The sequence below is a fragment of the Doryrhamphus excisus genome, chromosome 2 (assembly GCF_030265055.1).
Source record: "Doryrhamphus excisus isolate RoL2022-K1 chromosome 2, RoL_Dexc_1.0, whole genome shotgun sequence".
In the NCBI taxonomy this organism is placed as follows: domain Eukaryota; kingdom Metazoa; phylum Chordata; class Actinopteri; order Syngnathiformes; family Syngnathidae; genus Doryrhamphus; species Doryrhamphus excisus.
The window spans coordinates 28,464,581-28,483,763 of record NC_080467.1 but is presented as its reverse complement, the minus strand read 5'-3'; the positions used below and the strand labels follow the sequence as shown (position 1 = coordinate 28,483,763).

The 19,183-nt window shown below is 36.6% G+C and overlaps 1 protein-coding gene across 3 annotated transcripts in view; it reads left to right on the top strand.

Moving 5' to 3' along the window:
* The first annotated feature begins 1,069 nt into the window (after positions 1-1,069).
* ankrd50 (ankyrin repeat domain 50) overlaps positions 1,070-19,183 on the top strand; it is a 256,290-nt gene continuing 238,176 nt past the window's right edge. For all 3 annotated transcript variants that reach the window (XR_009119869.1, XR_009119868.1, XM_058052776.1), the window contains exons 1-2: positions 1,070-1,334; positions 3,654-4,594. Coding sequence is in view for 1 of the 3 variants with exons in the window: in XM_058052776.1 (XP_057908759.1) it covers positions 4,074-4,594 (521 nt within the window). In the remaining 2 variants the exon portion in view is untranslated. The remainder of the gene's footprint in view (positions 1,335-3,653; positions 4,595-19,183) is intronic.

Below are 19,183 nucleotides of genomic sequence, written 5' to 3'. Positions count from 1 at the left end.
GTTTGGGGTTTGGCGAAACATTTTATTGTGAAGTTTTTGCAAACTCTTGCAACTGTGTGCCCGCTTTTGAAGGATATTTGTCAGCAGTGCGCCAATAAAGTCAATTTTATTTAAACTCAGTCACCTTAAATCTCTATCAAAGTATTTTTCCACATGCCCGCATGTATTTTTTGTAAAGGTGACCTCAGTTTCAGAAATGTTAAATCTGTAAAAAGTATTAAAGATAAAAATATAAATGCTAAACTAATAACAGTTGAGGTAAAAATTTATCTAAATCCAATATAAATCCAATTATTATTATTTTTTTTTATTATATTAAGTATAATAATAATAATAATTATTATATATAATTATATAATAATTATACATTTAAATTCTATTATAATTATATAATTATTATTAATAATAATTATTTTTTATTATATTAAGTGTAAAAACAATAATAATAATAAGTATAATAATTTTAAGTATATATACTAAAAATTAAATTAAATTAAACTAATATAATTAAATTAAAATCAAATATAATTCATATAATAAATATGTTACGCCCGAAGACAGCTGGAATAGGCTCCAGCACCCCCCGCGACCCTCGTGAGGAAAAGCGGTAGAAAATTAATGGATATTATGTTAAAAATGTTAACTGTAAATCTAAATGTTAAATAGAAATATTACATCTAAAAGCTATATATAAACTTTTTTTCTTCAGCTTTGGAGTACAAATTAAATAAATGGTAAATGGTACATTTTTTATATCTAAATGTTATAATCTATTCGATTATTTTTCTATTTTTTATTATAAAGTATTAAATCTAAATTATTATTATTATTAAAATTAATTATAATGCATATAAATGCAAAATGTTTTAATATTATAGATATTAAATGAATACAAAATTTATTTATATCTATGTCAAGAGTTAAAAATATGATGTGTTCAATCGTGGCTTCATGCTTTTATTATGAAGTGACTGCCTGTAGGAAGTAAGGACTACAACTCCCAGAATGCTTGCCGGCTGACTGTCTCGTGCTGTTGGAGTGTTTGGAGGCGGGGAGTCAGTCAGTCTGCTGGCCGGGCAGCAGTGTGTGAGTGTCGGGCAGCAGGAGGAGCCCGCACCGCCTGGAGGACAGACGACGAGGCGAGCGAGCGAGAGAGAGAGAGCGAGCGAGAGAGCGAGGAAAAAAGAAGAGACATTAAATTGAAAGAAAGACGTTGCTTTGCTCGGAGGCCAAAAAAAAAATCGCAACCCGAACGTTCGAAAGGCTGAAGTTTGCAAATGGACAGACTGGGTGTCGACTAGGGACAAAAAGCCAGCGGAAGACGTCTGCAGGAGGTGAGACTCGACCGTTTCTCCTTTCTTTTTTTTGTTTTCTTTTGGGCCGTCCTCACATCTGGCTTTGTTAAAGTTGAAGGGTGCCGTGCGACGGGTTATGGAACATCTGCACCTCTGCCTTTCTTTTTTGTGTTTATGCATTAATGCGCGAAATTGTTCGCTCGTCACACACGAAAATAGGATGCCTCTGAAGGCGTAATAGATGCCTTTTGTGTTGTTTTCTCGTCTTTATTGCAAGGTTACAACTAACTTGCACGCATGAATGCTTTGTCGTCTCCGTCCAGTATGTGCTAGCAGCCTCTATCTTCATGCAAATCGTTTTAGTTTAGCATTTGCAGCGTTAGCAATCATTATTATTGTTATTAGCCATTAATAATGCTGCATTCAAGTTCACAAATGGGCTATTTTGGTTTTGGACTTTGCAGCTGAGTGCGGATGTTTGGGATTTAAAGCCACATAGGAAGGAAGGAAGCAAGTGTGTGTGTGTGTTGGGGGGGGGGGGGGGGGGGGTGCAGACAAACTGCCAAGAATTCAAACAGTTGCAACTAACATCACACTTCATGATTAATCACGTTTAAAGTGCTGCACATCATGCAAGGGATCAGTTAACTGATTATTTTTTTTAACCCCCAAAATATAACAATGTCCGATTGAACATGTGTTGCTGTTAAACTGCATAAAAACATTAATTTCCATACACAAAAAGCATTCTCAGTCATGTTGCTATGATTGGATTCACTGATAGCAAACATTAGGGGCCAAACTTAGCCAAATTGCTATCATTAGCCGACAATAAACATACTGTAACTAGTGCAATATCGCATGGGAAATCCTTCGTCTCGTCACGCGTGGGATGACAATCCCAAACTTTTCCACCGTGGTATTGTTATTCCTCTCTCCAATTGGTCGTGTAATTGGAGCAAAACAAGCAACGGAATCAAACTATGGAATGGATTGAGTAATGGAACTCAAACAAAGCACAACGATGAGCCAATTCAAGAAACAATACAAGCAGTTGATGTTTGCTAAATACAAGGATGAAGAGTCTTGAACCAGTCATGATGTGCTATATATATCACTATATTGACACTTACTATGGTACCCATTATGTCATTGGATGCTCATATCACCTCCTACTTCGGTACGAGGTACATTATTAAAAAAAAAAAAAACAAACCAAAAAAAACAAACAAACTGTATTATAGAAAGCAGGAAGTGAACAAATGTAACAGTTACTGATTGTAAAAATTAAAATAAAAATTTAAAAAACCTTAAATTATATTAGGAAAGCAGGAAGTGAACAAATGTAACAGTTACTGATTGTAAAAATTAAAATAAAAATTAAAAAAACTTAAATTATATTAGGAAAGCAGGAAGTGAACAAATGTAACAGTTACTGATTGTAAAAATTAAAATAAAAATTAAAAAAACTTAAATTATATTAGGAAAGCAGGAAGTGAACAAATGTAACAGTTACTGATTGTAAAAATTAAAATTAAAATAACCTTAAATTATTTTAGGAAAGCAGGAAGTGAACAAATGTAACAGTGACTGATTGTAAAAGTACCAGATGGAGGGGTAGGATTTAATAAGCTTTGCTTCTTCCTACTCCTTTTGGACATGTTGAACTGGGAACTGATTATGGGATGCATTCAATTGTAATCTGATGCATGTTCAAATGAAATAAAACCATTACCAATTAACATGGCATGTTTTTGGAATGTGGGATGAAACGGGAGTACAAATAAAAATAAATAAAAATAGTAGTAAAAATAAAAAATTAAAAAATTAATAAATAAAACAAAATAAAACCAAAAATAACAAAAAAAAACAACCCAAAAAAAACTTCAACTATATTAGGAAAGCAGGAAGTGAACAAATGTAACAGTTACTGATTGTAAAAATTAAAATAAAAAAAAATAATTAAAATTTAAAAAAAAATAATTTTTTTAGGGGTAGGATTTAATAAGCTTTGCTTCTTCCTACTCCTTTTGGACATGTGGAACTGTGAACTGATTATGGGATGCATTCAATTGTAATCTGATGCATGTTCAAATGAAATTAAACCATTACCATTGGTGGCGTCGTGCATGTCTTATTACAATATCATCTATAATATCATCTCTCCGGGAAACAAACAGACTCACGCTGATGGTGAGTCAGCATTCTTGTTGCGCGTTATCATTGGCTTTATGACAGTAGCATTACATTACTATGATGTCTGACAGGAACAAGGGGGGGGGGGGCTCCACAAGGTCGGTGACGCCTAACGGCGCATCACATGTCCTAACAAAGTGTTTTTAAATGTTTTTTTTGCAGACATTTTTAAGTAAAACGGGACGCCGATGGCGACGTCTTTTGCGATGTATCTGTGGAACCGTTTCCGTATCTCCGACTGCGTCTGTGCCGAGTGCCATGGCCGGTGATGAGCGCCATGCTAAAGCAGCGCAGGAATAACAAGGAGCACTCAGTTCACGCAGAGGGAAAACGCTGGAAGAAGTTGGTGGAAAATCTTGTTTTTTGCCTCAATTTTGAGCCCTGTTTTTTTTTATTATTTTGACCTAGATACATGTGCAAGGCGCCGGAGTGGCCTTTTTTTTTTGCTTTCGACACTTTCTGGCTGAAGCGCTCATTTTTAGCCAATCGCACGCTTTCTGAACAATGTACCTAATAGTCACGGACGGCGGGATGCACAAGTACGCAAAGTGAGGATGTAAGCAGCAGGAAGATGGGAGGCTTATGAAGAGACGGAGGAACCAGCAGAGCACGATGGCCCAAACCAGTTTGCTGCAGGGGAAGCGCTTTTACTGCCGGGAGTGGGTCTTCCATAAGATCCAGCACTGCCTCCAGGAGAAAAGCGGCAACCTCAGCGGAGTGAGCAGCACCCCGGGTAAGCCGCAGCCTCCTCTCGGGCCCAGCGGCGCCCTGACATCAGGCTCGGCTAAAAGCGGCAACTCATGGGGAGTTTTACTGGTCGGCGGTCCCGGTAGCGGGAAAACGGCACTTTGCACGGAACTTCTGTGGCCCACGTCCGCACCGGGAGTCCAGCGAGGTCTGCACCAGCAGTGCCTGGCGTTCCACTTCTGCCGGGCGGACGACTCGGACACGCTCTGCGTCGCCGGTTTCATACGCGGCCTGGTGGCGCAGATTTGCCGTGGCGGACTGGTGCCGGGTTACGAGGAGAAGGTTCGTGACCCGGCCGTGCAGAGCGCCCTGCAGGCTGGAGAGTGCGAGAGGAACCCCACTGAGGCCTTCAAAAGGTAAGACCGGGACCCAGAATGGTCCGTGGGTTAATTGTATCGTATCATCAAGAACATTTTTGGGCTTTTTGATTCACTGGTCTTCATTTTCTTTATTATGAATATGAGTTTTATATTTGTCAGTGTTACAATGTCGCGGAATTGGGTAACGCAACCGATAAAAACGTCTTATTTTTGGCACACGGCTCGCTTCTCGCTCTCGCCCAACATTTACAATGAACGCGACTGTTGTAATTACCAGATTCAAGTCCAGAACGCTGCCCTTCTCTCTTCAATTGCCATTGTTCACTCACAACACAATCCAGGTTTAAGCCCTAAATATGCCTCACACACTTAAGTACACACTTAATATAAAATGTATAGCTACTCACAAGATTTAAACTTTACAAGACAAAAATAATAATATATTAATAATAATAATTCATTCATTTTCTATCGCTTTTTCCTCACAAGGGTCACGGGGGGTGCTGGAGCCTATCCCAGCTGTCTTCGGGCGAGAGGCGGGGTACACCCTTGACTGGTCGCCAGCCAGCCAATCACATGGCACATATAGACAAACAACCATTCACACTCACATTCAAACCTATGGACAATTTGGAATCGCTAATTAACCTAGCATGTTTTTTGGAACATTCAAACTCCACACAGACATGGCCGAGGGTGGGATTGAACTCGGTTGTCCTAGCCGTGAAGCCTGTGTGCTAACCAGCCCTGGTTCAGTATATTTTTTTATCAAAATAGTAGTCATGCCAAAATGTTGTGTTGCTGCTGGATGTTCATAGTATCCGAGTGATACTATTGTGGCGGGTGCTGGAGCCTATCCCAGCTGTCTTCGGGACGAGAGGCGGGGTACACCCTTGACTGGTGGCCAGCCAGCCAATCACAAGGCACATATAGACAAACAACCATTCACACTCACATTCATACCTATGGACAATTTGGAGTCGCTAATTAACCTAGCATGTTTTTTTTGGAATGTGGGAGGAAACCGGAGTACCCGGAAAGAAAACCCACGCATGCACGGGGAGAACATGCAAACTCCACACAGAGATGACCGAGGGTGGAATTGAACCCTGGTCTCCTAGCTGTGAGGTCTGCACGCTAACCACTTCACCGCCGTGTCGCCCAATAATAATAATAACTAATTATTCACACAATAAATGAAAATGAACTGAGTGTTTTATGGAAAAACAAGACTAAGAGTGCACAGGCCACACAGCGAGGCAACCCGAGTTCGATTCCACCCTCAGCAAAGATAACTGGGATAGGCTCCAGCACCCCCGCGACCCCCGTGAGGATAAGCGGTTGAAAATGAATGAATGAATGAGATATAAGATATTCACACACAAAGTTGATTTTTGGTTGTTTTAGAAAAACAGCAAAAGACGCGTTTTAGACATGCTGCAAACCAAACTACTGTTTGTGTTGTTTTCATATTGATTCGGTCCATCTAGGACAAGCCTGTGCAAATATTTTCCCAGCGAGGCCCACATAGTGAAAAATGAAAGGATGCGCTTTGCAGCTTTGATATTTTGTGGATATGTGTGAAAAATATTTACAACCTGTTTATTATATATATTTTTTTCCCTTTCTTGTGCTGTTTTTTTTTGTTCAAAATAGTAATATTATTCTTGAATAATCTTTGTATTTTTTTCTCTAATATTATAACTTTATTCCCATAATATTCTAACCCAATTTTCTAATGATGTCAACTTTATTTTGCTTTGTTTCTTATATTACATCTTTTTAAAAAATGTAAATATTTAAACTACATACCAAAGCGACCTATTGTTATTTATATTACAAATTTATTCTCATAAAATTGCAATGTTTTTCTTGTTAGAATACGACTCATCTCTTTAAAAATTTAAATTAAAAAATTAAAAAATTAAAAATTTAAAAAACTTAATTAAAAAAAACTTACATTATATTAGGAAAGCAGGAAGTGAACAAATGTAACAGTTACTGATTGTAAAAATTAAAATTAAAAAATTTTAAAAATTAAAAAAAAATAATTAAAAAAACTTACATTATATTAGGAAAGCAGGAAATGAACAAATGTAACAGTTACTGATTATTAAAATTAAAAAATAAAAATAAATAAAAATTCAAAAAAATTAATTAAAAAAACTTATATTATATTATGAAAGCAGGAAGTGAACAAATGTAACAGTTACTGATTGTAAAAATTTAAATAATTTCTTTTTTAAATTACAAAAATTATAAAAAAAAACTTACATTGTATTAGGAAAGCAGGAAGTGAACAAATGTAACAGTTACTCATTGTAAAAATTTAAATTTAAAAATTTAAAAAATTAAAATTAAAAAAACGTAATTAAAAAAAACTTCAACTATATTAGGAAAGCAGGAAGTGAACAAATGTAACAGTTACTGATTGTAAAAGTACCGGATGGAGGGGTAGGATTTAATAAGCTTTTTTGACTTTTTTGACCTTCATTCTTATAACAAAAACTATCCCTACAATTTCAGTGTTTTAAAACGTTCTTCTTGTAACTATGACTTTATTACCATATTTTGACTTTATCCTCTTAAAAAAAAAATTCCGCAACCTATTTTTCTAAAAAAAAATTGTTTGTTTTTTTTAAATAAAAAACATTTTTTTTAAAAGAAAGAATAATCCCAATAAAAGAAAATGAACTGGATTATTTTCAATATATTACCATGTGAATGCATGTCCGTATTCCTGGTCCCTTGCCTCCAAACAGGCAAGAGGAGTTGTGATAATATGATCCAATAAGGTGCATTCAAGGACAGCTGCATAAAGTGTGAAATCTCAACACTTGATTAAAAAACGCCATCAGTGAAGCATAAAAATAAACATGTATATTCTGTAGATATTACTTGTATTACCACGTAGTTAAAAAGCATTGCTCATCATAACCATAAAATGTCTTGAGGTCATCTAGGGATTGGGTGTTGCCTCCAAATGTTAAAATACAAAGCAGACCCCTCCCCCACCACTGCCACCTCCTGACCCTGACGCACCCCTCCCCCGGTTATTTTTTTTTAATACTCTCACTACTGCTCACACCCGTTGCATCGCTCCACCTCCACCTTTATGTGGAGGATTTGTCGACACAGTCTAGGTCAGGGTAGTGTGTGTGTGTGTGTGTGTGTAAAACACTGAACACACACATTTCTTGTCTGGCCATCTGCTGAAGCTTGTTGCACCATCTCATCACACACACACACACGCACGCACACACGCAGGCAGGCGGTAAAGTAGGTCAGCAAGGTAAATCATTTTTTAAACACTCACTGGAATCAACACCGTCCCCCTCCATCTGACACCTTCCTTCCCGGGGAAGGTCTTGTCATCTGGTCATAATGACGACTCCCTCCGTGTACCAACGACTTCAGTTTGACCCCCCCCTCCCTCCACCCCCGCCGCCACGACAGAAAAAGCAGGTTACTGAAGGGACAAGAATAGTCTGAACCCAGTTTTCCTCAGACGCACGCTGGCTTGTCTTCACGCAGGCTGGCCTGCACTAATAAATGTAAATAAATAAATGTTTAGCCTCAACACTTTCCATTACTCCATTATTATTATTATTGTGAGTGTGAATGGTTGTTTGACTATATGCGCCCTGTGATTGGCTGGCCACCAGTCCAGGGTGTACCCCGCCTCTCGCCCAAAGACAGCTGGGATAGGCTCCAGCACTCCCCGCGCGACCCTCGTGAGGAAAAAGCGATAGAAAATAAATGAATGAAAAAACTTCAACTATATTAGGAAAGCAGGAAGTGAACAAATGTAACAGTTACTGATTGTAAAAATTAAAATAAAAAAAAATAAAAAATTAAAATAAAAAAAATAATTAAAAAACTTACATTATATTAGGAAAGCAGGAAGTGAACAAATGTAACAGTTACCGATTGTAAAAATTAAAATTAAAACATTTTAAAAATAAAAAAAAATTAAGAATTAATAAAAACTTACATTATATTAGGAAAGCAGGAAATGAACAAATGTAACAGTTACTGATTATTAAAATTAAAAAATAAAAATATAAAAATTCAAAAATTCAAAAAAATTAATTAAAAAAACTTTATTAGGAAATAAAGGAAAGCAGGAAGTGAACAAATGTAACAGTTACTGATTGTAAAAATTAAAATCTTTTAAAAATTAAACATTTTTTAAAAATTAATAAAAAAAAACTTTTTACTGATTGTAAAAATTAAAAAATTCAAAAAATTAAAGAAAAATGTAAAAACTAATAAAAAAACTTACATTATATTAGGAAAGCGGGAAATGAACAAATGTAACAGTTACTGATTATTAAAATAAAAAATATAAAAATTCAAAAATTCAAAAAAATTATTAAAAAAACTTACATTATATTAAGAAAGCAGGAAGTGAACAAATGTAACAGTTACTGATTGTAAAAATGAAAATTGAAAAAAAAAAATTAAATTAAAAAAACAATTAAAAAAACTTACATTATATTAGGAAAGCAGGAAGTGAACAAATGTAACAGTTACTGATTGTAAAAGTACCAGATGGAGGGGTAGATTTTTAAAAAGCTTTGCTTCTTCTTACTCCTTTTTGGACATGTGGAACTGTGAACTGATTATGTGATGCATTCAATTGTAATCTGATGCATGTTCAAATGAAATTAAACCATTACCATTACCATTGTTGTACACAAATAACCCAGTCAGTCTCACCGCTGGTAAAGTGGTTTCATGGTGTCGGAATGGTTCTATTTGACACTAAATAAAAGGAAAATGGACGCGAGTAAAACTTTATCATTATCTCAACACTGCAGGCCTTGGGGATGGAATAGAAATTCACAAGGGGTGCGTTTGTTTTTGTTTTGACTGAGCGCTTCCAAGGCTGCTCAGTCACAAACTTCCACGGGTTGTCTTGTTAAACGAACATTTTTTTTTTTTTCGCTTTTTAGCCTCCACCAACCAACCCCCCTTCTTGTCCAGTCCAGCTGTGGTTTTCAGCTAGCGAGTACATGCAGGAGGCCCCCCCTCTGCTAAATTCTTTGGCCAGTCAAAGACAAACACGTCTTGTTTGTTGATAGTAATCGCCACTTGTATGTTAATGCAGTCCAACTGGTTCAGACACAGGTTGACGTCCGCGCTGTACAAGCCGATTGCTGCGTTTCCCACGTTGGCTAACTGGGAACCAGTCCGACTTGAGGCATTTCTCTTTGAAACGTTGTATTTTAGCTATGTCCTTTTTATCTCACGTACTCGCCATTGGAGGACTGAGGATGTGGATTTTATTTACGTCGAGCAACGATTGCGCATTTTAGGGTCATTCAGAGCTGACTCACTACAGGTGTAGCAAACGTAATAAAAACCGAATGCAAAGCTGACGGTCAATAAAAAAAGGAGATTGGCGACCGAAATGCAGGAAATGGTTATTGACTCATGCGTTTGTGTCCACGTGATTACGTTGAGTCACACTGAGGAAAAAAAAATGCAAAGATCCGCCTCATGCGGAATATTTCAGCATCATTCCGTTTGGAAACCGTAGCGCAGACGTTTGCTCAGCTGTTGTAGCGTTACGTCGTCACATGATCGTCTTGTCTTTGAAGTAGCGGAACATTGAGACGGTTGCTGAAAGCTTCTAAAAAAAAAAAGTCAACAGTCAATGCTAGTGTGAAATAGCGCTGTGCAAAAGATTCTTCGAAGCTAACGTTAGCTTTATGTACGCTCATACAATCCAGCATTCACTGCCCAGCACGTATGTGTCAAAGCGATTGATCAATGATTGATTACCCAATTAATCGACAAGTATTTTGGTATTTTATAGTTTTGTTTATATATGCTCCAACAATTAAATTTTCCTCCTAATTTGATGTTGTTCTTGTAAATATATGACTTAATTCTTTTTTTTAATATTGTGATTTTTTTCTCATAAAATTACAGCAGTTTTTTTGCATTTCTGCTATTTAAAAAAATATTTTTTTATTTTTTTTTAATTATTTTAATACTTCAATTATATTTGAATGAAATGACATTTTTGACCAATTTTTTGCTACTTTTTTCTTTTAATATTTCAACTTCCTTTCCTTTTTTGCATTTCTGCTATTTAAAAAAATATTTAAATATTTCATCTTGTAAATCTTCTCGTCATGACTTTATCCTTGTAAAATTATAACTTTTTATGTAACCTAACATTCCAAAAATCACAACTTTGTTTTTGTTTCTCACAATACTATTACTTTTAAAAATTGTTTTTTTAATACTTCAACTATATTTAAATGAAATGACATTTTTCCTCATAATATTATGTTATGTTATTCTTGACCAATTTTTTGCAACTTTTTTTCTTTTAATATTTCAACTTCCTTTCCTTTAAAATTACTGCTGATTTTTTGCATTTTTGCTGTTTTTAAAAACAATAATTTATCCTCATAATATTTAGCTATTCTTGTCAAATTATGACCAATTTTTGCAACTTTTTTCTTTTAATATTTAAACTTTCTTTCCTTTAAAATTACTGATGATTTTTTTTGCATTTCTTCTGTTTTTTTTTAAAGAAATTTTTCCTCATATTTAGTTATTCTTGTCAAATTATGACCAATTTTTGCAACTTTTTTCTTTTTATATTTCAACTTCCTTTCCTTTAAAATTACTGCTGATTTTAGATTTTTGCAGGGATTTTTTTGCTTTTTTGTTAAATTCTATTTTTAGAATGTGTCAATAAAAAAAAATGCCACAGTTTGGACACCCCTTGTCCAGTGCCTAACCAATAACCAAAACAAAACGTCAAGCTTCAGATTACCGGGAGCCGCAGCCCTAGGATCAATAACTTGTGCATTTCGGCCATTCGCCCCCCCCTCGCCCCGGGCTAGAACCCCCCCCCCCCCCCCCCCCACCACCACACGAAAAGGGAACATACATTTTTGCCCCAATCAGAGTAAACGACAATGGAGGACCACGGTGCTATTGGTACTATAGTATACATTTACTACATTATACAGTACTACTTGAACCAGCAACATCAACAAAGGGTATTCAAGAGGCGGTTTGAGGTATTTGGGCATATTTGTCATATTCCACCATACAAACAGATTTTTTTTTTTAAATCAAAGATGGCTGTATTTTGTCAATCAAGTGACAAATGGTGCCTCCAGCCTTCCGTACATGTTTTTTTCCTTCAGGACAAAAGAACTGGCTTCCAATGTGGGGGGGGTGGGGGGGTGACGGGGAATTAACACAGTCATGTGGGCCCACGCGAATTCCAGCAGTTTGTTTTTTTTTTTTTGCTGAGGGGACAAAAACTGCAGTTGAGTGGAGGTGTGACCTTATCTGCCTCCATGTTGTTTGTTGTTGAGCTTTAACCGTCGTCTCGCCGCCGCCACGAGGCCGATGATGAACGCTCGCAGGTTAAACGACTATTGTCGTTAATACGTGATTTAAATCGGGTGTGCAAATCTTCTGTAAATAAGATTTAACAGATCACTTTTTTACTCCTTGGGAATGTTGCCAGAAAGTTAAGAAAAAACGTGTTCCCCTTTTTGGCGAACGCGCTCACGTCATTCATGCGCCGTATGCGTGATTTTAAACAGAATTCAAAGTGGAGCACGTTCCCACTCAAGTGAAACCAGGGCAGCTATTTAACAACCCGGCGTGGGCGCTTTGTGTGTGTTTCTTTTACGCCGGTGTTGACTTCTCGGCCGGCGCACACTCGGCAGCTCTCGGGGGTTGCGGGACACCAGAATGAAAGCCGCTCGGGCGCTTTCATGTGGTGCACGGCGGTGGAAAATTGGGGGAAAATTAGGGCCGCGTTTTTAGTGAACAACTAACACAAAAACGCAGTATCCCCCCCCACTCGCCGCCCCCCACCCCTTGTGACGCATCAACTCCAGTGGAGCAGAAGAGGAGAAATGGCAGCAGCGAGGATGCAATGATGACTCAGCACTCTGAGGCTAGCCTCTGCCTCCACATCACTGGCGGACATTGTGTGTGTGTGTGTGTGTGTGTGTAAGCATGTGTGTGTGAATGAGTGTGTAGTAAATAAATATGCAATATAGAAGCGCCTACATATTACATGCATAGAAGAGAAAACAGTAAAACAGTGAAGAATTTGCTAAGGTGGCGTAAAAGCTTTATAGCATGGGTGTTCAAAGTGTGGCCGGCGGACCCATTTACAGCTCACGTCACATTCTAAACACAGAATTTCACAAAAAAAAAACTAGAAAAATTAGCAGTACATTTACAAGAATAAAGTCAAAATATTGTGCAAAAAAAAGTTGTAATCTAACAAGAAAAAGTTGTAATTTTACGAGATTAATGAAATATAGTAATATGAGGAAAAATATAATCTGAGTTTTGCAAATATTTAATGAAAAATATGTTTTTTATGTTTCTAAAATGAGGAAAAAAATTATTTTAGTTTAAAAATAATTGAATATTTCCAACAATAAAGTCTCAATAATAACAGAAAAAAAGTTGTATTCTGATATGAAAAATATTAAAGAAAATATTAATGAAATACAGAAATATGAGGAAAAGGAGTTTTGCAAATATTCAATGAAAAATATGTTTTTTTAATATTTCTAATATGAGGAAAAAATAAATTTAGTTTAAAATTAATTATGAAAAGAACATATACAAAAGAACGTTGAAATAATTGGAAAAACAGCTGAATATTTCCAACAATAAAGTCTCAATAATAACATAAAAAATATTAAAGAGAATATTAATGAAATACAGTAATATGAGGAAAATATAATCAGAGTTTTGCAAATATTCGATGAAAAATATGTTTTTTATGTTTCTAATATGAGGAAAAAATATTTTAGTTTAAAAGTAATTATGAAAAGAACATTTACAAAAAAGAAAGTTAAAATAATTGGAAAAACAGCTGAATATTTCCAACAATAAAGTCTCAAAAATAACATAAAAAATATTAAAGAGAATATTAATGAAATACAGTAATATGAGGAAAAATCTAATCCGAGTTTCGCAAATATTCAATGAAAAATATGTTTTTTATGTTTCTAATATGAGGAAAAATAATGGAAATAATTATAAAAACATCTGAATATTTCCAACAATAAAGTCTCAATAATAACAGAAAAAAAGTTGTATTCTGATATGAAAAATATTAAAGAAATTGTACTGTAATATAAGGAAAAACATTTTTAAAAAGTACATTATTTCCACAGTCATAACATTATGAGGTAATTTAGGTTGGGGTGGTATAGTAATAAAGTGAAAATATGATGAGTATTATGAAAAGAAAATGTACAAATATTATTTAAAAGGGAAGTTGAAATATTTGCAAAATTTTAAAAATTATTTTTCCACAAAGCTGACCTGCAGGTTGTTTTTTTTGTGTAAAATATGAATATATAACTTGATATATTTACATGCAAAGTTGCATCCTTTCATTCTTCACTTGCCCCCCCGCTTTAGAGAATGACTTCTTTCAACGATGAACTGACTTTTCTCCCCATAAAGTCACTGAACTGGACCAAAAAGCTTGACTGATAATCCGGACTTGGCAGGGAAAGAACTCCTTTCCCAGTCATTCCAAAGTGTGTGTCTGTGGAGATTGACGCACACTCCGGTGTCGACAGGGAAACGAGCGAGGGGTGGCGAAGGGTTGAAGAGGATGAAATTTCAGATCCCGTCGCTGGTGTTGGATAGCTAAGTCAGGAATGTGCACCTCGCTCGGACTGGGAAGAGCTTCAGGGATTTGTGGGAGCTATCTGAGGCACGAGTGCTGGCTCGAGACCAAGAATTGGGACTCCTTCGTAGATGTACAGTCGGCCCTCGTTTATCACTGTTAATCAGTTCCAAGCCCAACCATGATAGGTGAATTTCTTCCTTATTTACAAATTGAATTGTCATCGTTACAGCATAGAAAACTACTTTATAAATACAGTTTAACATTATTAGAGCCCTCTAGACATGAAATAACACCCCTACAGTCACCTTTACACTCTTATTACCCAATAGAATAGACATAATCACAGAAAATAAGACATATAATAAGACACACACATGCACCTAGCTTATAGTTAGTTTTTTTTATACATTTACTACATGTTTTACATTAATTTTAGTTTGAATAATTGGAAAAACAGCGAAATATTTCAGACAGTACAGTCTCAATAATAACAGAAAAAAAGTTGTATTCTGAGAGGAAAAATATTAAAGAAAATATTAATGGAATACAGTAATATGAGGAAAAATCTAATCTGAGTTGTGCAAATATTCAATGAAAAATATGTTTTTGTGTTTCTAATATGAGGAAAAAATTAATTTTAGTTGAAAAATAATTATGAAAAGAAAATTTACAAAAAGAAAGTTGAAATAATTGGAAAAAACAGCTGAATATTTCCAACAATGAAGTCTCAATAATAACAGAAAAAACTTGTATTCTGATATGAAAAATATTAAAGAGAATATTAATGAAATACAGTAATATGAGGAAAAATAATTGGAAAAACAGCTGAATATTTCCAACAATAAAGTCTCCATAATTACAGAAAAAACTTGTATTCTGATATGAAAAATATTAAAGAAATTATACTGTAATATAAGGAAAAAAGTACACTATTTCCACAATCATAGCATTATGAGGTACAAAAACAAGAGTTGTAATTCTTGGAAAATTAGGTTGGGGGAAAAAGTGGTATAGTAATAAAGTGAAAATATTATGAGAGTATTATGAAAAGAAAATTTACAAATATTATTTATTTGGGAAGTTGAAATATTTGCAAAATTTTAATTAAAAATGGGCTAAAAAAAGAGTAAAGTTGCTATTAATAATAGACTATTTCCACAAAGCTGACCTGTGTTTTTTTTTTGTGTGTGTAAAATACGAATATATAACTTCATATATTTACATGCAAAGTTGCATCCTTTCATTCTGGACATCACTAGATGTTCATGATAGATGTTACATTGGGAAATATTGGCAACAGCCAATCACGGGGGAGCAATTAAAAAAAAAAAGTTAGCAACTCAGATGGCCCGGGGAACCAGAAGTGAACTGAATTAGCAGTTGTGTTGTACTGAGAATGAAATCAAAGCCTATGAAGAACATCTCAACGGTACTATTGATTCCCCTCTGGATGAGGTGGACACGTGAGTCTGTGGAAAGAACTTCAACTTCTAATGATCTGGATGAATGTATTCAATAATCATGGCTGAAAGCTTCGTCCTTATCTGGGGACATTGGAAAACGGGTCGATTCTGTTGTCATTTTTCACCCGAATGATTCGAAACTCAAGTCAATTCGGTACCCTGAAGGCACGTTGCACCTTCTAGAAGCATGTTCCGCAATGACGACCCACCAAACTTCAAGCGAACAAACGCTTGTGGAGACAAAAACCTCAAGACTCTGTACTCTGTCTCGATCAAGATCGAGATCGAAACAGATTGGGGGACTGGAACGACAAAACAATTTGTGTAGACCAGGGGTCTCAAACACGCGGCACCTCCAAAATTAGTGGTGCTGGGAGTAGCTGGTCAGGGTCACAGAATGTTCCTGCTTCAAAACACTCAAAACTCCCTTTCTATTGTCGAAACCAGGGGTCTAAAACACGCGGCCCGTGGGCCAAATATGGCCCGCAGGACACTAGTTTGAGGCCCCCGCCTTGATATGAAATTTTAATGTTAGTGCGGCCCGCGCAAGTTTGATACGGATGCTGTATGGTATCATGTACCCAGAAAAAAAATGATTACGTTTGATTAATGTTCATGTTAAAGGTTAAATAACTGTTAATAGTTATCCTCCCTATCCGTGTGGAAGTGGTAATTTTTTGGCTATCTAAATTTAAAGGAAATAACTTGGAGGCTACCGTTTAGGTCGCTAGCTCTCTAGTTTGCGAGTTAGCATGTGTCTCGAGACCCTGCAGTTGCGCAATAAAAATATATTATATAAATATATAATATTTTTTTGTAAATAAAAAAATATATAAATGTGACTATAGTCGTGTTTTGTCATGTCTACAGGGCTCTAATAATGCTTTGGTAATTTTAATCTGAAAAAATAATTTGTCTACCCACCAACTATATGTGGTTTTTATTATTTGCTGTTTTATTATTATTATAATATTTATTTATTTATTACTGATTGATTATCAGAGATTTTACTGTAGAAAATTGGAACCAAAGCACTGAAAAAATTTGTATATTTTTCTGTTTTTAATAATTTTTTTTTTTTTTTGGGGGGAAAACCTGATGTGGCCCAGTCTCACCCAGACCCTAGCTCCAGTGGCCTCCCCAAGTAAATTGAGTTTGAGCCCCCTTGGTGTAGACCAAGAACCGTTTTACTTGGTAGAGCGAGGTCGTCCAGTACCCGGAGGATTGGTTTGAACTTCCACTAACCTCCATTCCTGTCACCGCTGTTGTGTCCTCGGGCACGATTCGTCACCCACATTTTCCTCCGGGCTCGCCCACATGGCAATGTTCAGCTTCACTGACCAAGATGCCGACGTAGAACCTGGATCTGGGCCCCGGGTTCTCCCAATGCTCGTCAAAGTATGGCTTAAATGCAGAAGAAAAATTTGGATTAATTATGAGAATTATGAGAAGAACTTTGCATCAACTCGGATCGAGGACTTGAGAATGAAGCGCCCCACAGAGTCGCCTTTTTTTTTGTCTGCAGTTCTCGTCTTTTGACTCTCTTGACAAGCCGAAAGTAGCTGAACTACGAGCGAACAATAGCCTTTTGTTTGACCCACTTACTGTCACTGTGGATTTTCATTGTCTCAGTGGGCGACGCAACCTCGGCCCATTCACGCCCCGGTCGTCCCCGTGGATGGACATTCCTTTTGGCAAGGCTCCCAGGTGGCAGCGTAGGGTTCTTCGCGGGCCGCCGCCATCAGGAGAGATTAGGCCGAGTAATGGCACAATGAAGCGGGGGAAATCGTCTTAAGAGTGTTAGGAGGTTGTTAGAGGAGAGGTTTCATCTAGTCTTGTAAGGACTGGTTCTAGACGACTTAATGGTTTGGGGTGGGGGGTTGGGGGGGGGGGGCATTGGACATCAATGCTCAAGACTCTAAGGATCTCTTCTCTAGTATTCTCAATGCATTCGATCGATCACAACCGGACTGTTCAGGATCAGGAGTTTGGATTCTCATCTGAGCAGGCTTTATGAGTTCTAGGGACTAGGTGGGACACACATCAATCAGACTCGATAGGACAGCAAGATCCGATCTCTTTGTCCACTAACAGAGAGGCAGATCCAGACAGGAACCGTCCATTCAAAACATCTAAGACAGGGGTCTCAAACTCAATTTACCCGGGGGCCACTGGAGCTAGGGTCTGGGCAAGGCTGGGCCGCATCAGGTTCCCCCCCCCCCCCAAAAAAAAACGCATTTATTAAAAACAGAAAAATAAAAAATTAAAATTAAAAATCAAATCAAAAAAATACAATAAAATTTAAAATAATAAAACAAATTAAAAAAATAAATAAATATAAATATAAATATAAATATAAATATAAATATAAATATAAATATAAATATAAATATAAATATAAATATAAATATAAATATAAAAAATTAGCATTAACATTAAAAATAAAAATTAAATTAAATACAAATACATAGAAATAAAACAAAAATAAAATAAAAATAAAAAAAATAGAAAAATATACAAACTTTTTTTCACGCGGGCCAAATGTGGCCCGCCGGACACTAGTTTGAGACCCCTGCCATACAGCATCCATATCAAACTTGCGCGGGGCCGCACTAACATTAAACTTTCATATCAAGGCGGGGGCCTCAAACTGGTGTCCTGTGTGCCACATTTGGCCCGCGTGCCGCATGTTTCAGACCCCTGATTTTAGGCATCAATATTTTTTTTTTGAAGCAAAAAAAATATATACTGTAGAGTATGTGATGAGTTTCCTTATCGGTGTCAGCCTCACGTGGGTATTGAACCGTTACCACAGCAACATGTGGCCCCTGTTGTGCGAGCATCACGACGCGGTACTGATGTGAAGGACATCACTTCCTGTGTAGGCGTTAAAAACGAGTCTACTGCACATTATTTCAGCTCCAGGTACATCCTGAGTAGATACATTCATAATTTAGTGTTTTTTTTTTTTTACACTGGAGGAAACACTGCCTTTGAGCTAAATATTCTGTCATGACACGTTATTATGCGGAGTTGAGCAACATGGCCGTGCAATATGACTATCGCCGCATCACTAGCGAGCACCGGAGTGTCGGACGGTGACTTAAAAGCATCCTGACAGCATCTCGCAAGTGAAGCCAACGCAGTCGCTCGGATGTTTAATGTCTACAAGAGTCGTTCCAACAACGAGAAAGCCGCTCGCTACGCCGTGGAGTCTGTGACCTCCCGGGCGTTAATATCGCACATGAATGTTAAGCGAACCGAAAAATGTGTTCAAGCTTCGCGGAGTCTTGTTTCGGTTTCTCAGTGAGCGCCCGCGGGCGTTTCATAGCGGCGGTCGCGACGCTGGGAGAAAATGTCATTTCCCCCCGAGACTCTTTAAATCCGGCTTGACAGATGGCGATAAAGTGATCCGAGGATTTCAGGTTGCTGACATTTTAATCTGAGGCCGCGTTAATTAAACATTTAAAAATAGGCTTGAGCCAATCAATGAATTGATAGGAAAAC